The sequence below is a fragment of the Aphis gossypii genome, chromosome 2, assembly GCF_020184175.1.
Source record: "Aphis gossypii isolate Hap1 chromosome 2, ASM2018417v2, whole genome shotgun sequence".
Classification (NCBI taxonomy): Eukaryota; Metazoa; Arthropoda; class Insecta; order Hemiptera; family Aphididae; genus Aphis; species Aphis gossypii.
The window spans coordinates 34,942,263-34,969,065 of NC_065531.1; the positions used below are offsets into that span (position 1 = coordinate 34,942,263).

The 26,803-nt window shown below is 23.3% G+C and overlaps 1 protein-coding gene across 1 annotated transcript in view; it reads right to left on the reverse strand.

Annotated features, from left to right (window-relative positions):
- LOC114125368 (glutamate receptor ionotropic, kainate 2-like) overlaps positions 1 to 26,803 on the reverse strand; it is a 142,990-nt gene that overhangs the window by 41,403 nt on the left and 74,784 nt on the right. Inside the window, exon 2 of the mRNA XM_027988984.2 lies at positions 22,466 to 22,627. Coding sequence (XP_027844785.2) covers positions 22,466 to 22,627 — 162 coding nt within the window. The remainder of the gene's footprint in view (positions 1 to 22,465; positions 22,628 to 26,803) is intronic.

The following is a 26,803-nucleotide window of genomic DNA, read 5'->3' on the forward strand; positions in this document are numbered from 1 at the left end:
TATATGTTTTACGTAATTTTTCACGAACGTTGTAGTTTTTATAATAATCAGATCGGCGGTACCATGTTGCAGTATAATCGATACTAGAGTCAAAGAAGATAATTGAGGGAAGAAGAAGAAGATGTAGGAGAGAAAAAAATATGTTAGTAGCATTCTGGTATATATATATATATATAATATAATTGTAGCAGGTTGACACGCAATTGAATCTGAGTAGTCTAAATTGATGGTGAGAGTCGACTTTTTCGGACGTGATCGATGGAATAGATTAATTATTGTTGAAGAATTCATCTGATATACCTACTATATATATGAATTTTTTTTTTTAAGAAAATGGAAATGGAATTTTTTTTTAATTTCATGGATTTTGACATCCATTTATAATCCTATACAGCTTGCAACACTACCTAATCAACTTCTTGTACACGTAGTTAGTTAGATATTGTTAAATCTCTATTAAGTTCAAATAAATAATATATTATTTACCGATTTGACAGAAAAATATCCTCTCAATTAGTTTGTAATTATGACCAAATAATATGAGAATTTAGTACAAAAGTGAAAATTCAATAAATAAAATAAAAAATGGTTATGTGATAAAACACGCCCGTGATAAAAGCTTAATGACGAGTGACGGACACGAAAATCCAGGTGTCTGAAATTGTTCTTACTTAAGTTTCAGCAAACTGACATAAAAAAACATCTATAAAATAAAATATTTACATAGAACTTTGAGTGTAAAAAAGATTTATGGGCATAAAATAAGAGTGTGTGCTTGGAAAAAATAACTTTCACTCACACACAACAATTGTATTGACGACGACGTTGTTGATTGACAGTAACAAGATTTAAAAAAAAAGTAAATCATTAAAACAGTTATCAAAGACGTTGTAGTTGTTTTTCATCTTGAAAAATGTTTATTTTGATTATTGTTACGTTTAGTACGATTATTATATTTTAATTTGGTTTGTTGGTACAATACAATATTAAGTATATTAATAATATTTATAGTAATATATTTTAATTGCGTGTAAACAATATTATATATTTTGTTTATGAAAAATAGAAAAAAAAATACTTAAAATTTGTTTAATTAATTAAACAAAAATTAACTCAACGAATAAACAGTTAATAATATTTGTATTTATATATAATAAATATATTAAGTATTTTAATTCTAAACGCATGCTTGAGCATTTTTTTTTATAAATAAGAAGAGAAAAACAAAATCCATAAACAATAAGTCTTATAATATTGTTTGTGGTTAGTTGAGTTTTAAGTTTTTATTTTCAGAACTTTTAAAATACAAATATTAATGATAATATTCTGTTGATTTGGTATACAAAATAAAAGTATAATTTAATATAACTATTCATTATAAATATATAAAACTATGTTATCAATAATAAGAAATGGAAAAATGTTCTTAGAAAAATTTAGCAACATCTAAATTAGAATATTTTTCTAAGACTTTCACGAGCTAAATCATGAAATATTATAAAATATATCTTATTTGTGGGTGAATGTAGCACTTTGATATTAAGTAAATTAAAAGTAAATGCCAATACCACTTTATGTCTATTTAAATAATATAACAAGTTGATCATTTTAATCTAAAATGTTGATGATTTAGACTCGTTTAAAATGTATGAGTACATAGAGTGCAATTATTAATTATTTGTAAATTATAAATATTTAAATTTTCTATTTTAATTTATGATACATTTTTAAACACCCACAAAAACCTGAACGAGAATATTGATTAAAAAACAATAAAAAATATGACAAATTAATCTTAAACATCGAAATGTGTTTACTTTACAGAAGATTTGTTATTCTCAGTCTTGGTAATAGAATTAGGACGAAGATTTATCATAAACCCTTCAAAGTATTAGCTATACTATGGTGATTTATATTAATTGTTTGCATTTGAAAATGTATATAATATATAAGACAAATTGGATAATTCGATAACTGCCTATTAAGCTATGCCACTAAATTTTATAAAGAAATGTATATGGATTGGGTATAATGTCAACGGGTAACGTATTAATGGGTCTCTATTGTTTGTTTGAATAGTTATTGACGATCCGCCACGAATACTGCAATGTATAAGTTTTTAATAAATATAAGAAATGAACGTTAAGCCCTTGCAGCGGGTATGATGCTCAAAATCCGCCAAGTAATCAAATTACGGTGCGAAAGTGACAGAGGGATTTTTCCATCAACGTTTATTATTATTGCCGTCACCCTGGATCATTGTTTTTGTTCGTCCTGAGAGATTTGAGGTTTGAAAGCCAATGTTTGAGTTAACACGTGAAAAAAGGGAAAGGTTAAATAGCAACCAAGTCGGAGAAAACATACACGCGCACACACACACATTATATATATGTTATATAACATATATACAAAGGAACACTGCATACGTTCTTAAGGGAACCACAGCAGTATAAATTAATTTTTCGGTAAAAGTTTTCGAACGACATACTAGGTTAGATGAAGTCAAAAATAAGGGCGCAAGAAGACAAAGGTTTATATATGTTTTATATTTGGTACAAAAACGAAAGAAAATACTTATCTCGGTGGAGCGTTTTTATTGTAGTCATTATATTGTTGTACGTTCCTTGAATCCTTAAGTATAGTCTAGTTTTTACACGCAAGAAAATAATAATATGTGTTTTTTTCTTCCGTTTGTGTACAATTTATTTTCCGGCCGAATGAAGACTTGTTTATAAAATACTGTTGTATGGGCACAAAATATGACACTGTGATCGTTAACACAATTTCGTAAAAAATAAAAACACATATTAATTTCAATAGAAAAGTTTAGCTAGTTCTGATGTATATGCCGAATGAGTTTTCGTGAATCTGAGACCTATTGTCTATATCAATATCACAAGTATAAATTTTAAATTCACTTCTTTGATATAGTGTTTTAGATAAAAAGATCCGTAGTTCACATTTCATGAGTGTTCAGTGAAGTTTCGAAAACTGAAAGTTTACAGAGTAAAAAATATCGGATGACTATAACTATTGCTTGGAAATCTGAAATATATATATAATTTAATTGTTATAATTTATATTTCTGTGATAATTATATATTTTGGAGTAAAAGTATACATTATAGATTGTAGATTATTATACATGAATGATAGCTACAGTGGAGTGAACTGAAATTAATTACAAGCGCGTACTACAGGTACGTGTAAAATTTGTATAATGTTAAATAGCTTTTTTCTCTAAAGACGTTTCATCTTTTCATTTTATCTGTTCATCACTCGTTGATGATGGGATGCAGTCTATTAAAACGCTGTATTTAAAAAAAACGAGTTCATGTAAGCTATTGACGCGTTCAATCTGATATAATCGTTATTATAATAAAGGATCGTTTGTGTTAATGTCCCAAGCTGTGGCGTTGTTATAATAATGTGTTCTAATATTCGCATTTCTATACAGATGATAACCTGTGTACGTATTTAGCCACTGATTTCAGCTAGTTATATCAATGTAGTAAACCGATAGGGTTTACAAGTTTTTTTTTAAATTTAAACGTTATCGATTTCTTAGTAAAAATTAAAATAAACTCTAACCCGTTGTTTTGAACGAATATCAATGTCACTATGGTATTTTTTCCTTAGATTCATATCATATTCATACTTAAAAAATTGTCTACCTTATATTAGCATTATTTTTTTATGTATAAATATTATTTCAGCAATTAGGTTGTTGATACAAAAAAATGACAGTGTAATATCCTCTTAACATATATTTATATAATTATTATTTTTTTTTTAATTTATATCATATACATTATACATTAATTATACTAGTTATATAAATACGTATATAGGTACATATATATATATATATATATATATAATATACTTATATTTGTATGTTATTTGTACTGATAGGCCACAAAGCACCATATGGTTTTTTTCTTAAATACTCAGAGGTAACATAGATTGAAAATGGATATAACGGTGTATACCTATTGTGATATAATTTGTTTAAACATCACGAATTTGAAAATGATTATGAATATAATATTATCGTATTAACTAAAATATTATTTACATTTTTACAACTAATGTTGGTCATAAGCAATATAATTATAGACTTATACATCAACATACTGATGACATTGTTAGTCAGGTAGCGTTTATATTATTATATTATGACATTATGCATGATGAATAGGTATTTTTGATTCTACACATCATTTTGATCTATTTTTGTGTATGTTTTTTTTTTTTAAATAAACTGTGGCTAGTTAATGGATAAATAGATTGTTATTTTTATGATGAAAATTAGCATGCAGATAAAATATAATATTTTTAAATAAAAGAGAAGAAAAAAGCTATTATTATTCATACAAACATTTTATGAGTTTTCTAGGAAAATTTGACGATAAAAAGGGATAAATTATTGAACAAGGTCGATCATTTTCTAAATAATGAATAAATTATTTCAAATGAATTGTAACGTACACGTACATCGGATTCAATTGTACTTCGTTATGTATAAATATATATTTGTTGACATTTTAAACATTCATTGTTATTTTTTTTTATACTTGTATGTACAATACAAAATGTCAACCACGAGTATAATATTATATTATTCATGTTCTAATTCTTTTTTCATTAACAACATACGTTTTGTTTGGAAAAAAGTTTTTATTGGTATTTAAAATGTATACAACTTTAACAATAGTTAATTTGGGAGTAGTTATTATTTATAAATTTGACAATGCATGCACAAACTTGTACAAAGATTCTCAATAGTCAAATATTACCATGTACTATGATAGCAGAATTAAATTGTTATAAATATTATGATATAAAAATGTAATTATTGTAATTATTATCAAAAAGTTAGAATAAACTAGTTATTAATTAATAAATAAATTGTTAATTACAATAATTCCAACGACGTAGTTGTGGTGAAAATGATGAGGAGAGAGACGTACCACTTAGGTGTATTATTAATCAGTCATGTACCACTAATGACTAAAAATAGGATTTAATAACTTTTTAGTTGAATTCATTAATTTTAAATAATAAGGTTGTAAATACTACAATAATTTTTTTATTTATTAGTTTTTAATAAATTCATACAACAAATTTTCAATGAGATCAGAATCGAATATTTATTTTTAATTTTCCGTTCTACCACTATGCGGTGTTTCGCGTACCACCATGTAGTATTTTGCATACTACAGTTTAAAAACTGCTGCTCTAGGAGATTTTAAGCCAAAATTATATTGCTTTATTGTGTAATGTAATTAATTTGGTGTTAACTAATTCTAGATGAATTTAAAATATGTATAAAATTCATATTGAAAAGTTCATTGACTTCTGACTATAGACTTAGATTTTGAGGTCATGGTACCTTAGGTTATGTCTAGACTAGAGTGTACTCTTACTAGTACTATGAGTTGTGTTTATGTAAAATAAATGACACTTCTGATCGTCAAACAATTAATCCTTGTCTTAGACTAAATAGGTACCAAGCCAATTACCCACCTAGATGAAATTTAATTCGATACTTCTATATCAGACAACAGTTTCAAATTTTTCTATAATTACTATTATTAAAATTTCAAACAATTATAAATTTATTTTGTTTCACGACGTTTTTAATTATGTTATACGACTCACGTCCATGTATTGAATAAAAATATTTTTATAAACGAAAAAATATAATATTATTTCATGATATTTTAAATTTTGTATGAATACATGTTATATACTGTAAGTATAATATAGTGAATAGACTTTGATAAAATTAGTGTACTTGGACATAATAATATTATTAACATTTAAAAATAATTAAATTCTCCATTATTCCCAAAATATTTGAAGAAAATATAACATCTAAAAAAATTGTCTATAATTGTTTCTCCCCTTGTTTGTAAAAATCGTTATGGTTGCAAACCTAATAATATGTCAATTGCCACTAGTATTCTACTTTATCAGTCTAAAATACTTAAATCCTTAAACGGATAGTTTACAGTTAGATTTAATTTATGCAACTTTTTAGAGAGCTTTTAATAAAGTTCAACATAATTTACTTTTTAATAAAATGTCTACTTTTAGCATTCATGGAACATTTTTTAATTGGTTATCATGGTCCTATTTAAACTGCTGTAAAAATATCTTATTATAATATTTCAAGATATTTCCAAGTAACTTCTAGTGTACTAAAAGGCTCTAATTTAGGTTTTATATTATTTATATTCATCAATTAATGTTTAAATTATTATGTTAATTATTGATACTTGGTTACTAAATCTAATATCATTCACACTTTTATATTCTACAAAAAGGTTTACTTCGTTTATTATATGTAAATAAATAATTAGATGCTGAATATTTCTGGTTTTTCTTCAATAAATTCAAATTATAGTGTTCACCAATATATTTCGTTTGACCCGAAGTAGGTTTGTTGTATTCGACCACCATGAAGTAATCCCTTCACAACGAGGTTACAACGTATTTTCCACAATGATTTTGTTTTAATTTTTCAACCTTTTTTTTGTTGTATAATAAGAACGATCCATTAGGGTTTTATTGGATAAATTGAAATTATATGTTGTGGACAAAAAGTATTTTGGCCAGGACTCTCGTGTTTATTAATCAGGGTAGTGATGAAAAACCATTAAAACTTTAATGTTAGACGGGTGTGTGGTAAATGAAAACAATGTAGAATCTGTCATTATTAATGACTACCAGATTCAAACACGAGGTTCAGCCGACCCGCTGTGCGTTTGCTAATTGAGGTAGTCGAGACCCTCTCTTTGCTACCAATAGGAGACATGAGGTGAAACGCCTTTTTAGATGGCTAACAAAAAAAAAAAAAAATTAATTAATCAAATCGAAATAAACATTTTCGAATATTAAATATATATTATATATGTACCAAATGTTACGTTTGACGGAGAAATTAATAAAAGAAAAATAGTATTTTAATAATGAATATAACCTGTCATGACATCATAATTAATCTTGTTCTCTAAACAGTTAAATACTAGCAAAACATAAAAATAATAATATGACGTGTATAAATAAAAATCAAATTAGTCTAGCAATTAGATGATGCAAAATAATTCTGAAAATAAAAATCAAAAAGATAAATTATGTCAACTCTTTTCAAAGAACCTAGATCTTTGGAAAAGTATGATATTTTCAAAGGCTCCTAGATAAATATAAATAATAATTTAGTAAAAAATCGTTTAATGTTTAATGGATGATGAAGTGTTAATTTAATGAAGTTTACAGTATCAGTATTCTTTGCGAACTTAGTATTTTTAACGCTCGTGTAAAACAGGTTAACTGTATGTGTACCTTTTTTGGTACATTGATAATTTACTATTTAAGCTTACACAAAATAAGAAAATGTGCCTTTCTCACAACAAATTTAAAACTTTATGAATAATTATATTTTTATATTAGTTTAATGTGTGATTATAAGTTATGTCTTTGTAACGAAATTAATAAATTTGTTTGCCTGGTAGGCTACGAAATATTGTTTTGTATTTAATTTGTATTAACGTATATCATTTTGGGTAAACATAACTTTTATTGCCAAAGACTTCAGTGTTCAAATTTATCACGGTACATGAAAATTTATAGGAAAAACTTAGTGTATTAAAAATAGTACACGTAGCTCCCAAGATAATACAATTAAACCAAAAAATAACGTAGCGGTTAGCCTGTTAGGTGCTTAGGTAAAGTGTATGAATCGAAAATTTGAAAGAAAAATTATATAAAGTGTAAATATTTATAAATGTAATTGCTCCTTTTTAAAGTATCAGATGATATAAAATGCAAAATGTGTACACAGTTCTAAATTTAATTTATATTTTAATAAATAATAATATAAAGAAAATACAATTTTCAAAAATGTATTTAGTGCGTATAATATACCGTATAATTCTGAAAGTAATGATATGCCCCAGGCCATCTGTTTATGTGTTCTGTAGGTATCTACAATTCGGTGGCATGGCTGGTATATTACCTCTCCAAAGAGACCTGTTGTTCATTTAATCGAGTGCACTAGCGGTTAAATGAAAGAAAAAAAATACAAAATAAATTAAGAAAACAAATCTTTGTTTCTTGATAAAATAGACAAAATAATATAAATGCTGACTGTTATATTGTAGCAATTAATTTATTTTTACGAAATTTATTTTTATTCGTATGCTCAAAAGAACGCGTACGCTTGTCACACATTATGCAGTATTTCTTACAATGTCTATGCACAATATCGTGAGTTCATGATAAAATACGTGTATAATATTAATTTGATTTTACTTTTTTTTTTACTCATTAGAGTTTTTATGTTAATTTATAAAGTATAATGAATGGTGTATCCAAATTATTTAGGTATGAAAAAATTTAATCGTTAATATTTTTATGATAATTAAATACTAATATTGCATGATATTTAAGATAAAAATAAATGAAATAAACATTCTTCACAAGTTGATTGAAAGAAGATGTTGTATACATTACATATACTACGTAAATAAAATTATTTATAAGAATATTGGAAGAAACTCATTGGTATTTTTATAAAGCTTTTGATTCAAAGATACAATAAGAAATAATAAAGTACCTTTTATATTTTTAAATTAATCATATTTTTATCCAACCATTTTCTTACAGAAGTAAGTAATATACATTTGTTTTTAATTTCACTTATTAGCTACATTTTTTATTTATTATATAATAAAATATCGTATTTTTAAGTATATAAAAATATATATTATTATGGATTTATAAAATAAATGTGCACAAAATGTTATGGATACTAAAGAATCACATTCATTATAAAATTTGGTTTTGTATTATGTTTTGATGAAATAGTTTATAAATTTAACTTATTAACCAACTTAATATTTATTGATTTCTATACTGATTAAAAGCTGTATTGTACCATATTATATATATAATTTGTTTTAAACATTACAGCTTTTATTGTTAATTTTAATCTTTAAAATAAATATTTCTGATTTTAAATGCCACTTTTTAAAATCCTAAATAGAAATTCTTAACGTTATTTTTGTAATATATTTATATATTTTACTTAAAATTATGAAATATTAGCAAATACCTATTTTGTAATTTTTTTATATTTATGTGTTATCGATTGATCATACACCATGCGTGGTTCTTACCGAACTTATATAGTTGTATCAAAACTCTTTTACGATTATTTTAAGGTTTTAAAACTATATAATTACTACTTATACAGTATTATTACAAACTCAACATATAAAGTAAAATATAAGTAAATAAAAAATTATTTTAATACAGACACAATATAGCACAATGAATGTTTTCAATAAATACAATTTTAAACAGTTAAAATTTTTTTTTAAATTTATTTAATGCATAATTAGTATTTTTTTGGAACAATTTATAATAATGGTTTATATCCGCACGACAAAAATTCTGTCAAAACGATTTGTTTAGAGAATTCGCATGATGCGATAGCATTATTTATTAAAAATAATTTGTATATATATATATTACCTATGCTAGAAAACAACCTAAAAAAAACGATAAGCGAGTATATGGTATAAATACCACATTTTAATATTGCTTTAAAAGCAAGATAAAAAATGAATAATTTATAAAATAATGTATTATGATGAATATAACTATAAAACATTGGTTTAAAATTTAAAAACAGTTCTTGGAATTCATTTAATAGTATAATATTTTCAATATAATTGTTTAATTTTCAAATAAAATACTAAAATATTTAGATATATATATGTATATATAGTTGTAAATTTATTACCATATGAAAAAATAAATAATATATTTAGATAATTTTTAGTATCAAAATATAAGTTCTAGAAATTAATGTAACTAATTAATATGGAATTATTACATATGATCTAAATCTATAGTAAATGATACTGTTATAGTTGTAAGTGTTTAAGAAATGATTACATTTACATTATCATTATTCAGTAAATAGATTGGTATAGAGTTTGCTGATAAAATAAATTTTTAATTACTAATATTCATTAGAAATCCTCATGGTTGTTAAAACAAAAAAGATCTAAATTTAAAACACAGGACCGTTGTTGATCGATTTTAAATTTCCGCAAGAGTGCTTTAAGAAGGTTGTAATTTGATTTCGAATTGGACGTGTTTTTGGAATTTAACATTAATGATTGTCATAGACATAATTAGAACGTTGAATACTAACACTTCATATTAGTATAGCTGAATAGTGAATTCTGACCTTAAGTAAAACTTTAATTCGTTCACCATATTTGTTGTAATTTACCTATTTCAGATATTGATTAACGGTGGGAAGCGGAAATTCAATCTAACTTAATATTAGATGTTTAAGAATTCGTCGAAGTCAATTATTGTTAATATTAATGACGGTACACCGTACAGCGTACACGTAAAAATATTTTGTATTTAAGCCCATTTAAATGTTAAAAAAAACCTAAATGTTCAAGTTATTATTATTTTTAATTATGATTCATTGCATTATAATGAAAAATATGTACTTCATTTTTTCATAAAAATCAAGTATTAAATAGCAATAAGTTTGATTTTCATTAAATCACGTGATATTTTTCGAGTTCTAAGGTTGTTTTTTTAATAGGTATTATGATTAACGAGTGTGACTAACACAAATGCAGTTGTTTTGCTTTAACATTTCCTTAGATGATGTGCATATATTTTATTTTGAATGTTTGATACAAAGGGTATTATTCGTGTGTTCTCTCTTAGAAGAGCATAATCGAACATCCGTCTGCTATAAATGTGACAATAACCACATTAGTAGTATTTACTGCGGGGCGTAGTACAACTTTGTCACGATTAATTATCCAGAAACTGTTCGAATCACATTTCTCATGAAATGTAATTAATTTAAGTAACATTTTATCTAAAACAAGCAATTCTATGATTTTCTGAAAAATTGTTTAAGATATTATATATTTAAATTAAGTATTAATAAGATAAATTGTTAGTAAAATAATAAACCGATACACTTAGGTTTATTAAATTTGTACTAATACAGCACCGTCAAATAATTATATTAATGTTATAATAAAATATACTAATTTAAAATTTAAATCCATTCAACTATAACATTGAAAACTAAAGAATAATTTTGTTATAATTGACTAAAAAATATTTAGGGTGATAAAAGAACATTATTAAATTATTAGTCATTCTGTGAATCATAATGTAGACTGCAATGTTATTAAAACATAATAATTATATAGAACCTTTGGCAGTATGTGCAAATGTCGGGAATCAAGTGACAACTTTAGTGAATTTAATTATAATACATTAAAGTGTTCATAAGCCAAGGGTTATTATTTATTACATTACAATAATAGTTAAATGATTAAGGTTTAATGGACATCATGACGTGTAAGGTTCCAGCAAAATGTTAATATTATTAAATTTTGCTCAAATAATAAAGAATATATAAGTAAACGCATTTTTTATTTATTTAAGTACCTAATTTAATATGAATTATTACTTGTATTGTTCTATACAATAGAAATTTAAATTTATGACCTGTTATTTGACCAGTTTAAAATTCAACTATTTCGGTTTTTTTTTTTCTAATATTGTTTAAGAATAATAATTATATATTATTTTCATTTTTTTTTTTACATTGAATGAATATTATGTTGTATTATAATATATATTTATAATAGTATACATATTTATATTGTATATAAAATATTTTAAATTTCAATCAAAAAAAATTATTTGAATCTTTATTTTAACTCATTAAAAAAAAAAAAAAAATCATAGTTTATTAATTTTAAATTAAATATCAATAAACCTAGAATTAAATTCATATATTTGAATTTATATATGTTGTTTGTTATAATTAAATAATATCATAACTATTATATTTTAACATAAATATACTATAGGTAATATTGAATAGGTCGATAAGTATAATTTTCAAATCTATGTAGATTATAATATGTGCATATAGATTGTATATACGATTAAAAGGGTAGAATATATTATTATACTACCGTTGGTCATTAAAATTCTTCAAAGGTGAAAGTTTGGCGAAATTCTATTTCAATAACTTAACTTTAACAAAACTTAAATCTATTTAGCGTTAACTTCGAATACGTAAATTGATATAGATTTATTCATTGAACAATATTCAAATTAAATTAGTTGACATTTTGTTTGTTCATAATGTAAAATTGATAAAAAAAAAAAGATTAAATTATTGTCCTGTATGTATATATGCATTTACTCTACATTATTTTATTATTAACTAGAATATCACAGCTAATCTTGTAGTTATTTGTTTTGCTTGAAAATGTTATTATTTTACAATAAAAAAAAATAATACGTGTATTTTTATGAGACTTGGAATATTTTTAGTTTACGTTGAAAAAAAATAATTTGTTTTTAATAGTGTTATAGATTGGCTAAGTGCAAATAAAGTAAAGTTGAAAATGTATTTGATTTACTTAAGTTATAGCCTATACTTATGTTGTCATTGTTGAACGTTGCGTCTAATAATTTTATCAACTATCTATGCATTTAAAGTACTATAGATATTAAGTATCAGATTAAAGTCTGAGCAATGTAATTGAAATTGTCGGTCTTATGATTTTGTTTTTTTTTTTCAGTATATCCATTAGCATTTATTGCGGTAAAAGATTCTTATTGAGCTTTTTTGTTTGTGAAACATTTATTGCAAGCACTTATGGTATTTTTTTTCAGAAATCATGTAGAAGACTCTGGTTCAATTTTAAGATTTGAGAAAAACTTTATACATGTATTTAAAACTTGTTAAAAATTCGACGACTTTATATTTTCTGATTATTTATTTACTTTTTTTTTATGAACTACTCTAAAGCATCTTTATTTAAACAACCAGAAGTCTTTATAAATATAATACGTAAAGGGCGTATACATAATTTGTCAATAAATAATATATAGTAAGATATTACAGTTTTTCTAACGATACAGATTAATATGTATGTGTTAACATTTAAGTCCAAAGATGTAAACTCTATATTATTTATATAAGTAATATTTAGTTAAATTGTATAATCAAAAAACTTATTTGAACATTGTTATGTTCTATACCTAGTCAATTTTAATAATTTTTTTTTATTGTTAATATTTTTAAACTTAAAATGTTTAATGTTTAAATCATGGTTTGATTTTATTTTAGAAACCATGATCTTGTTATTAAGAATATATTTTATAATTTCTTACGAAATTGTAAATTTAGATTTATGATTGTCAAATTAAAACTGGTATTTACATAAGAAAACTGTATAACAAATATATTTTTTGAGAGATCACTGATAGAATTAGTTGACAAAACATAACAGATTTTTTTCTTGTTTTAATTTTTTAATCATTTTTATTCATAAATATTTATGAATATTTATATTATTTTTTATAATTTTTTATTAATCTATATTAATCTATATTACTTAATACATTTTATGATTGTTAATATTGCAGTAAAAAAGTAATTTATTTCACTATAATGTTAGGTTAGTAAAAGGATAAAAAAGTATGTCAAATTAATTTTCAGCAAAAACATTGCATTTGAAAATATTATTGAATATAAATAAACAATAAAAGTTTCAAGTACCCTCGAATAATATTTTTAAATCATAACTCAATAACTACAATCGTTATTCTTTATTTAAATATCTAATTTTCTCCAAATTCGAACTTGAATTGTTAAAAAAAAATTGAGAGAAACCTTTATTTAAATGTTCAATTCTTAGATATAAAAATTGAACATTTTATACATTTTTATCTCATGGAAACATGCTTGTTCCAAAAACCTAAAGTATTATACCCTACAGTAACTAATATACGTAATATCCCACATCTAATAGTTTGTGTTGTTGAAGTTTAATTAAAAATATATGTAGGTATATAATGTAAATGCAATGTTTTCGGTAGAAATTAAATCAACCTATCGTAATACTAATAATAAAATAAATAACTTAAATGGCCATATTATCTATATCAAAATAATATATCGAGAAATCTACTTAGTGATATAAGCTGACAAACCATCTTCGCTCAAAATCGTTTTACGTAAAAAATGATATATCGTATCATCGACTTCAAATTTTATACATCCATTATAGTAGTGACACACTCAACACCTAACGTACAATAGAGCGGTGCCCTTTTTGCACATCTTTTTTTTATTTTACCTCAAAGTACCAACTAGATCCAATTTGCTATCAGAGACCACCCTCAACGTCGAAAATCAAAGCATTTTTACTGCTCCAAAAAGGTTAGGTGATGACAGAAAAAAATAAAAATAAAAACACACATCATTGTAAAATCAATACATTCATCACGCCACTCGTATTATAAAAGTATACAAGCATTAAAATAAAAGTATTTTTAGTAAGTTAAGCAAATGCAATAAAATTGTAATTTTAAGTTGACATTTTATTTTTACTATTTGTTTATGCAGTTAATGAAAATAAACTGGAAAGTTAATAAAACACAACAAATTAATTTTCAATGACGTTTTCTGTTTGTGTTATATTAAAATGTAAAACTTTTCATTTTATTATATAAAATATTATAGTATTTTTATTTTGGTTGGCAATGAAGAATAATAATTCTTAAAAGTGTGAAATTTGGTTTGCCTTAATGTGTTCAGCTAAGTTAATTTTTGGAAAATTTATTAGTGTTTTAACTTAGAACGAAAGTTTATCTTAATATTTTAGTATTTTTTTTTTTGTCATTAATATTATGATGATCGCAGTTGACTAAATAAATTATTGGATATCTAATCATTAATTGCTTATATTTAATATTTTTTTTAGTTTTCATTCAGTTATATTATTTAATTAAGATCATCAGTTGAGTTTACAATTAATTCAGCGTGAGTAGTATTATAATTTATTAAAGTAATATTTAGGTTATTCATAGTATATTAGAATGGTTCATTTAAACATGTTGGATTGTGTTGGATGAGTAGTAAAAATTATTCTCTTTTAGTATTTTAAATTATTCTTTTATAATTTAAATCAGTTAAAAGGATGATATTTACTAACGTTTATTTAAAAGCGAAACTGTTCTAAAAGGAATTTGACAAACAATTCAAATGCAAATTTATAGAATTCTATATATATATATATATATATATTTCAACATATTTTGCATTTAATATTAATTAATATAGTAAATATAAAAAAAAGAAATAACACGAATATTTTTATAGGTTCTATTAATATTTAGCTTGTGTGTTTTTTTTTTATAATTTTAGTATATACATTCAAATGTATTATAGTTAAATCATTATTTTATTTTTGTTCCAAAATAGAATATATCGCATTATTGTTCTTGTTTTTTTTTTTTACTATTATTAGGTTATTTTTAAATTAGTTTGGAATTTTTTATTTTTAGAATGTGGATTCACAAAAATCAAATTTTTAACGAGTAGTTAATTATTTACAAACAGTTGTGTATTGTGTAATGTGTATATGGTATTCTACAGTGTATACTTACTTTTCTAATTTTTTTTAGTGTCTACTTGATAAATTGTCTGATAGTAATAAATATTAATAAGGAACCTTGTATTAAATTTCGAATGGCGTTTTACGATTTCAATTATAACTTAGCATAATTTTTGTGTTAAAATATTAAATATTTAGTATCTTCATTGTAGTTTTATGATTAATCTTATTTCGTTGTTAAAATATATGGTTTTTAAACTAACAATTTAGATTTTTTTTGTATTTTTTCATAGATGAAATTTCATCGTCTTATAAAATTACTTAAAGAAATGTTCGTCATTTTTAAAATACAATTTTTATCTTTTATAAACATTGATAGTAATTATTTTTTACTAAATTGTGTATAGTAAAAAAAATTGAGTTATATATTAATAGTTCAATAGATGATTAAAATAAAAAATTATTAATAAATTAAGCTTATTTTCTTTTATTTGTTCTTTAATATGAGTTAATATGTATAATTTTATACTTTGATAATCATTTTTGATTAATTCAACTATAAGTTATTATATTAATTATAGTCTATATTTTACACAAGTTTAAGGTTGGTTGATTATTTTGAATATGCTATATTCATACACGTATATATTTTACAATTTAGAATTGCTTGTTAATTGAGTTAAAGTCAATTACATTTTAAAAAATTCGATTGATAATAATCGAATTAATTATCACTATAAAAATATTTTGGGTTTGTCGAAACTATTTAATCGATTAATTTTTAAATTTAGCATAACTGATGTTTGGGATAGGTATGCAAAAGCAATAAAGCATACTGAATTTATTATTACACATAGGTATGTGGTACAGAATCTACATACCATAACAAGTAAGTATTTATAGTTGATACATAACTTGATATGATTTAGTTGGTTTAAATATAATATAACAAATATTTATGTTGTATTGAATAAATTAATTATAAATTTATAAAATGAAAAAGTATGATCTTAGATTCTGTTATCACATTATTTTTAAACATTGGACAGTAAATAGATTATTTTATATTTCAATCTTTATCGTGATGTTGGTTGATTGAATATTTATACATTTTTTCACAAAATTTATTGCACTAACTAGTAATTAAAATACATTTTAATTTTAACTTTGTTATTTGATAAGGAAAAAGAAAATTTTACATTTACAACTAATTAATTTTCTTAATATTGTCACTTTTATTGAAAATCGTCGCCTAAATAAATCAAGTACCAATTACTTCCCGTTTAGTTTAAAGTTTAAACAATAGGTTTTATACAGTTTGTTTTTTTATAAATGTATAAGCGAAATTTTTCACTCTTTTTATACCTATATTATTATCTTTTATTTATTTTTGATTGTATCATCAATATTATTTATTTTATTTTAAGAAAGAAATGTATTAACTGTTTACAATTAGTTTTGACTAGACTAAAATGAAGCATATGTATTATCGATAAAATGAATATGTTCACTAGTTACTATTAAATTAATATATTTGAAAATAATAATGAAAATACAAAGGATTTTTTTTAGTTAGTTTTTGAATTGTTTTACGATATTATATGTTTGCCTGTCAAAGCGAATTCGGTAGTCATTTTTATTTTAAGAAATCAAAAATACAATACAATATAATATTGAAAAGAAATATTTTTGGAATGAAAAATTAATGCTTCAATCTTAGATACGAAATACAAACACTTGTGCATTTTATATCTAAGATTGTGAGATGGAAATCGATATTTGAATTTTTTAGTGTGACTTGAGAAATTGTGACAACTAAAAATGATTTACGCAGAGAAATAAATACTTATTTTCAGTCAGTGAAATAGTACTAACAGATTCATATAAAATATTTTGTATTGGTTCAATATTTGGATGAATAAATTAACATTCGTTGTTGTAAATATTTACAACTAAAATCAATTTATTGGTTTTATAACATTTAGTAGGTAGGTTGTAAATTAGTTTAGTATCTAATAATAAAATCAAATTTAAAATAAATAATTTTTTTCTATTATTTTATTTTTAATATTGCATAATTTATAGTTATTACAACAATATGAAATTTATACTTAGAAATATATTATTTAACAGTATAGGCCTACGAAAATGCATATAGTTGAGATTTACACGCCATAAGATAACTAAGTCATAAGATTTACAATATAAGTTATAAAGGTTGAAAATCATGGATAACGAATAATCGATCAGTGTGTGTGTGTGTGTGTGTGTGTGAGTATTTTAGGGTTTCTAAGCATTACTACAAGGTCGAGGTAACCGTACTTAAAGAAAAAAAAATATATAAGACAAAATTCTTATTACTCAAGTCGATCTATCTACATTATTTAATTTAATTTACAAAAAATCTGCGCCTTTTACTGTTTCAACTATTCCATTTTTTTAAATGTAGGTTATGAATACATAACAAAAATGTGACTAAATAAGTTTATCATAATATGTACAGCTCAAAGTACGGAAAATATACTCAGCAAATAGTATATAACCAGACATTTTTCATATTTGATAGTGGTACATTAAGTTATTATGTAAAAAAAAGTTTAAAAAAATATAAAACTAAGTAAAATTGAACAGTGATTGACCGATAAGCATAGTGTAACGTCCGAAAACCACTTTCACGGCAATGTAGCAAAATTGCCTATAGACTACGCTAGCATCAAAAGAAGTTTTAATAATTTTTACCACTGGTAAATATTTATACCTAGATTATAATAATTTTGGTTAAAAATAAACTAGAATATATTAAATTAAATAGGTCTAAATGATAATTAAATATATTTAAATAGTATTATTATACCTAAATATCGAAAATAGATTTAACAATATTGTGTTAAATGCGAACAACTTTATACCATAGTTTGTTTTATTGGGTGCACATTAGCCTTGAGTAGTTATTTTTATATTATTTGTATAAATAAAAAAATTACAACCAACTACTTATTTTATCTGACAAATCACGGAAATCAAAAAAATAATTTAACAATTGCATTATGATAAAGAAGATTACCATTTACCATATTTCGATTTTCGAGTCTTACGTATTTAAAATGTAGTTTCACATTTTGAAGATATAATAAAAAATATTTTTTTATAAATTATGTAACTTTATAGTATTGTATCATTATGTGTTTTTGAGTAATTGGTTAATATTTATTTTAATCTTGATTTTTCCTTATTTTTTCGTATCTGAAAATTTATTTTAAAACATTCAATTACTATTTACTATTATGGGTTAGTTAAATTTTTGGGACGTATATTCTACTATTTTGGTTATACTAGTATACAGAAGTAGGTGTAATTATATTCAACGTTATGAAAATAAGATTATGCAAAGTGGTTTACATTATATACATAGAACATTTATTTTATCATACATAGGAATCGTAGGGTTTATAGGGCGCAAAGTTGACGTGTGTAAATTGTGTTTTAAGGAATTAAGTCATTTAATTTCTTACCATTTTTGGTTTTTAATTTATAAGTCATTCAAAAAATAATATGAAAATTAGAAAAAGCTTGAATTTAAGAGTTTTAATTGAAGTAAATGAAAATTGTACTTATCAATTATCCTTAATCAATTTAATTTATTAGTATTTATTATATTAGTATGGAAATTTATTGGGATTAATTTAATTAACCTAATTAAACATAAATATAATATCTTGTATTTTAATTAATTAAGATCGAATTTTAAGCATTCAAATAATTAATTATATGCCAATTTGATTACAAAGAATTTTCATAACAATTTACAGTAAGTGCTTTGAAAAATAGTTGAAATACATACAAACTGTTACCATGTTAGAATCGACTTAAATGCTGTACAAAAAAAGAAAGTTTTATATAGGTAGTATTATTTTTATTAGTAATATGGAGTTTTGATTCATATAATAATACTATGTGTATAGAATATCTGATATTCGTATATGAATAATATTTTATTGTATAAATAAAATTGTGTATATCTACGTACAGTGCCGTATACTGTTTATGCATATTTTATGATACGATATAAACAAATCCAATAGTTGGTCATAAAAAGTAATCATAAGGAAATGTATTTCTCATATCCTATTATAAATATATTATATATATATATATTATATTTGTTTAATTCTAGAACTTGTGTGTTATACAAAATAAAAATTGTAGTAAAACTTAATTAATTTTAGTATATTTTTTTTATATTTGTCATTTACACATCTTATTAATTTTAACTACTTTTTTTTTTTTTTTAAGAATTTTGGTTTTATAATCTCTAAATATATTATATATTAAATAATAACTATTATTAAAACTATAACTATAGAAATTAAATAACATTATTAAGGAATTTATTCCTATGTATAAATAAAACAATTCAACGTTGATTTTGAGTAATTTCGTACAAATAGTTAATTAATATTTTAATATCTCCTAAGTTGTATGCTGTAAAAATGGCTAGTGACGAAAACATTTGAGTGGTGATAAGTTTTTTTTAGAAATTCAATTATACTACATCAAATGAAAATTACGCAGTGAATGAAAACAAAGAAGTTTTATAAAATTAAATTTCACTAAGCGAAAAACAGCATTAAAATAAGACGTTAGAATTCTACGAATAAAGGTTTGTATGTTATTGTGTCTTAATTGTTATTATTAGATTGTATATGATAACGAAAATCTATAATTTTTCAACGTCATGATATTTATAACAGTCGTAATATAATATACATCCAGATTTATAACGATAAAACTTATTATAGCTATACAATAGCTGATACTTCCTTCATACAAATTTAAACAATTCATACGTAACACTCGTAATATCTAATAACACATATTCGTATGATATTGGTTATCCGATTTCAATATCAGTTTATTAAGACGAATTTCAACGTACATTATTTCGTTCTCATAATACAAAGACTTTTATTTAGTGAAGTGTGGTCCCCTATAATACTGTTTTCAGCTACCTAAAGTTTACGACTTATATTAAACATACTACGAACGGAATAAGTACGGTTGAGTGATTATGAAGGCAATTTTACAGTACCTAAACACATAAAACTTTTTTTAGTTTTTATGTCAGAATTGGGGTTTGCAGTTAAACCTAAATAGTATGGTTAGTATATCTCGAAATAGACTTCTTAGTTATAAAACGTTATATCTGTCAAATCTAATGGCTACATATTTCTAATAATTCGAGCAAGTCGTTGCGTCGTGCCTCCTACAAGTTATTTAAGAATATGGGTCGATTCGCAGATACAGGATTATATGCTTATATAAATTAAGAAGAAAATGATATTCTGATCGAATTTTGTGTCACTTAGGAACTTGTACTTCAAACTTAAACAATACATCATGGAAACAATATTATTCAAATCCATCTCACTAAATCTGTTATGCAGTTATTAGATTTAGCGGGACAGAATGATAAATTATGGTTAATCAAACAAAAAGTATAGACCTTAGGATTGTAAAGGTAGGTAAGTAAGCGAATGGTCACTAAATTCCCAAGGCTATTTATTGTCAGCGGAAAATTTACATTAAACAACTGACTGAACTGTGGAGTAAATCTCGTATCCGGAAGCCACACCACGTCCGCAGGAAATCTTTTGTATAAGACCACAACCATTCAACATTTTGTATAAATAAATGTAAACTTGTTTATAATATATTTATATTTATATTATATATATATATATATTAACTGTAATAACGTGGGTATTTCGGGAGATTCAAATGATTTATGTGAAGTTCCACTTACTCACCTCCTACCATTATCGTTTCACATTCATACGGCTTTATTTGTGATCTAATACTACACACACATACACATTCTCATATCTCAGCTCACTGTCCAGAATACTCGTCTCCAACCAATGCGACCATTCATATCGTGTAACGCTGCGTGTTAGTGACTGATAAAAAATATTATTAAGACGTACACATTATCTTTCGCTCCAGCAATAAATTGTTTCAACTGTGTCATGACTACGCTGAACTCGTTTAGCTAGATTGTTTTTTTTTTTTTCATCCCGTTCAATTATTATGTTATTGAACTATTGGTGTCGCGGATAAAATATTGTGTATTATGCATCTATTGAAGTAATTATTCTCAAGAACTAAATACTATTAGTAATAATTATCACTCATTGATAATTACTGTAGTTTGACACTAAATTGTATTCCTTAAGACATCAACAGTTACATTGTTATTTTAGACCTTTGTAAAAATCCAATTGTTTTCTAGTTTATTCATCAAATTGTTGTTTGAGTTATAAATAAAACATTCTTAATGGTCTTGACACATTTAAAGTTACAAACTTGTTTAATACGTTTTATTTATACACATTTAATTATTTTAATTGATATCAGTATTCAGTAATCGTAACACAAATTATATCATTATATAACTTGTAATACAAATAATTAAATGATAACAAATTTTAGATTTTATATATATTAACTAGGTAATAGTTTTAATTTTTTCAATAGTTTAAAATAAGTATAACTGAGTCGAGAATTTATGAAAATTTTATACACTATATAATATGATATTATAGCGTTTAAAAATACCTCTATTTTCTGTACTACTCTTATAGGCATATACATAATTTCTATGAAATTCAATAATCTAGCAAGAAGACATAATTACGTTCGTTCTATCTGAGAACATATTCATAGCAGAATCACATAATTAACAGTACTGAATGTTTAATCAGTGCGTCATACAAAATCAACCGAAATGTTTAATTAGTACAACAATCTTTACCTTGATTAATTTATTAAATATTATTATAATTGTTATAATTTTTTTAGTTCATATTGATTATAAATTATTTCTATTCTAAACTATAATAAAACATAACATAGCTAATCAAAGTATTTTTTATTTTTTTTTCATTTATATTCAAAATTAAAATATTATGTTATCAACTATACCTTTTTTAGAAGCTTTGAAGCTGTCGTGTGGAGAAACATATTCAATATCGTATACAAGTGTTGTATTTGGCAAGATTGCTTTATCTTTATTTATTCTGTATACAGCGTACTTGAATGCTACCTCTGTAGTACTGTCTTTGTCTTCTTGGGTGAAAATAGCCCCTGAAAAAGAATTAATATGTCAAAAGAGTTATAAAAAATATGCAATCCAATGCAATACAATACTATATATATTATATATTTATGATTTTTTTATACAACTTAAAAGATCTCTGAAATGGATTCCATTGTAATTTTTAAATAATAATAAGGTAAATAATAAGATTAGGTAGGTATTCTCCATGATTGTGTATTTGAATGTTCAAATTTTCTGTAAAGTGGACATTAGACTAGTTATGGATAAAGTGAAGATGTAAATTATTTAAGCAGCTAAGACACTAAATAAAAACCAAATAATTGAAGATTATATTCAATTTTAACAGTTATTTTCGGTTTAAGTAGGATTAAAAAAGTCCTTAGTAAAAAGGGTAATAAATAATTACTTCTTATTTTTTTTGAATTTTATTTTTCACTGCTTGATCTTTATAAATATGATCTATGGTTTTAATATCCACTACATCCTTAAAGTAGATTCATAGTATACCCTTATAATAACATTGAACCACATAATGAGACTATAATTCATCTGTTGAACGTACAGTAAACGTTCAAAAGTCGTAAAATTACCATAATGTGTATTTTTATCTTTTGCCTACACTATTATAGTATTACAGCTTGATTCAACAAGTTTTTATTCTTTATTTTTTACATGATAACAATTTTTTTTTCCTATTATGTAAACACAGATGATTATTTGAATAATTAGGTATCCTAGTATTTTATTGTCAGCCATTTTTATAGAATAATTTGACTATCGATGCTTGTAAAGCTAAGCTAAGATAATAATTTATTTGTTTGATGAAAAAAAAAATCATGTATTTATATAAGAATTTAAGTATGATAACTTTTAAATAGTTTTAATTTATGGGTTTAAATAAATGAAACAGATATTATTATAACTTCATAATAATTATTTATGATACTTTAAAATGAAAATAGAAAATTTTAACATGAAAATTAATAAATGTGAAATAAATTAAATATTAATATTACTGAACACTTGAAGATCAATTATTAATAACAATTAGTAAAACGTTTTCGTTTAATTAAAGTCGGCTGAGTTAAATTGCATGTTTAAAGATGATAATAATCTATAGAGTCTAAAATACTTGTTTTTCAACGTCAGCTTTGATAAGTAGAATGCATTACAAAGTCAACATGAATGTTTGTTTTGAATTTCCACAGACAGAAATCTGAAAGTTAAGTTAATGCTACAAAACTACATCGATTCATAAATCATAAAGCAGACGCCCAAAATCATAATACCCTTTTTAGTTCGTGTACATAACGCTTAAAACCATTATTCAACTGTTTACATGGTTGGCAACAAAGGAAATTTTTTTTTCTATTTTTGAAGAATAATTTAAATATGAGCAAGTACATATGTATCATTGTATAAGATGTACATATTACGAGTATATAGTCAGACTGATTTAAATATTAAATGCTCTCATTAAGCTCAATGGCGCATAAGATATTATCATCAGAATAAAGCAATTAAATATTTTCTAGTGTTGACAACATGATGATGATTACATTTAAGTATCTTATGCAGTGCCATTAATGATCGATAAATTTCATAATTATATATTAATATAAATTAGAATAAGATGTGTTTTAAAAGATTTCTGTATTGTATCCATTAACTGAAACACTGATTTATTAATATTTCGAGTGAATATTTTTGGAGTTAGTTGAAAAACTATAAGTAAGTGAAAAAATAGACAAATCATTATGAAGTCGTTTTTTGCTAATAAACAATATAATTTTAATACTTATAGTTGTATTCTTATCATTTCATACATTTTTAATTATGTTGTTTCTATAAAAAGTTAATAAAAAAATCAAAATAATTTGTTGGTTTCATGAAAATTTAAGATTTGTATCTATAGTTATAGTACTGATATTATATGTTTTAACATAGTGATTTATTTTTAACAATGTCAGTATGATTGATTGTAACAAATGGTATGTATTTTATTACATTTTCTATGTTTTAAAACGTCATCATTTTTAAACCAATAAATAACAGAATTATATTACATTGATGTTTACACACACAACCAAAAAAAATATGAAGAAATGTAGCTAAAATTACAGAACAGATGAAATGTATTATTTCATATATTTTATGGCCAAATTACATATTTAAACCATTCACGTATGATCGTAACTTATATTTAAATACATTATTTTATTATTAAATTAGTAATTTGTACTAAATTAATTTATATATGTTTAGAATTAATATTTAAGTTAATCAAGAAAATGTATAGTCTCTGTATGTCATTTAAAGAATTTCCAGGGCTAATTCATAATTTTTTCAACGAAAACAGAATTTTTTTTACTTTAAACTTAAGCAAATGGTTTTTCCTAACATTGACTTCTAAATATTTAAATTTAATTTAGTAGTTCTTGAGTTATCAATATTTTAAATTTTAAATGTCTTTGTAGTAGTATTATAGGAATAATAATTTCATTATTAATATTATTTTCCTATAATCTCTATCATATTTATAATTTTTTTAACGAGTAAAATCTCAATATTACTCATTGGAATTTTGTGCCTGTTTGATTTTGTTCTAAACAAACAACTCATCGTATGTATGGTATTATTATTTATAGAACTAATTTATAAGAGTTTTCTAGAAATAAGTACTTAATAAATACACAAACATCATAAGATAAATGCACATCTGTATTATATATTTTTAATAATATTTATTCTTTTTTATACTAGTAAAAGTATACTAATACTAGCTAATAGAACCACATCTAAAATATTTTCAATATTTCTTTGGAAATATTGTTAATATATATTTTTATATGAACTATTCATTGAAACTTGAATTACTTTTACTGTTTATTTATTTATATAAAGGTAATTAATAAAACACAAGTTAATTATACATTTTAGTAACAAATTATTAATTAAATTTTTTTATAGGTAATATGTATAAAATAACAATTACTATGTGCATTTAATGAGATAACCTAAAGCTTTACACTATCTAGAGAAACAATCGAGGTCATTTTATCAAGTTAAGTAATCTTAAGTTTAATTAATTTTCATAAATAACTTCCACTAGTCTGTTAAAAAAAAAATAAGTAACCAATTTCAATGCAAGGATTGATGAACATTGTACAAATTACTGCGCTACTGATCCTTAAAGCAAACAAAAGTGAAAGTCATAAGGTACGTCAGATGAAGCCATAATTAATACGTTTGATTTGACAACAAAAACGATAATTTTATTGTAGCTATTCATTATTTAAAATTTATTTGGAAAATTCAGGCTAACTGAGATAAAAATTATATCTAATTAAAGTGGTATTTTAGAATAATTAATAAAATAAATAATATATTATATATATATAATATAAAATCAACATTCTCTACATATTTCAAATATCTATTTACGAAGTTAACTTAACATCACATTAAAGTGGTTACTTAGTTTCACCCCTTTATAGTTTAAATCTTTTTAAGTGCCTTATGTATTTTTTAGGGTTTAATCTCTAGAGATTTGATATGGACCTAATTTCATCAATATCGGTTTAGCGGCTTAGCCGTGAAAATATAAAAGACGGACAAAGTTATTTTAATGTATTATTTATAATATTTAATTATTTTAATATAATATGTTGTCAATTATGAGCTATTTTTCAATTTATTATTTTTTATTTGAACTTTTAAATCATTTTTCGCTAATGGCAATTATTTTTATTGTGAAAAGATCTTTATAAAATCGGGGAAAAAATAAATAAATTTGATATTTTGATTTTGATTTGAATTAAAAAAAAATGTTTTCAGTGTAATTTAACAGCAAAATTACAAATAATTTTTAGTGCAATAAGATGTAAACCCTAATAAGGTATATTAATAAATATTTTTATTTATTTCAAGTTGCTTGTTTATTTTTGAAGTATACATGTGTTGGTTAATGTATTCAAAATATCGATATTTTTCTTCACTTCTAGTCTACTTATATTTCTTAGAATTTTTAAAAATAATGATTCATAGATTTTCATTATTACAGTTTAATGACCTTATATCTATTAATTATTATTTGAATACTATATATTTAATGATAGGTATTTATGATTATTTGTGATTTTTGAAAACACATGGTCTCTTCGCAAATAGTGAACAATTTCATATTGTGATTTTTATTAGTT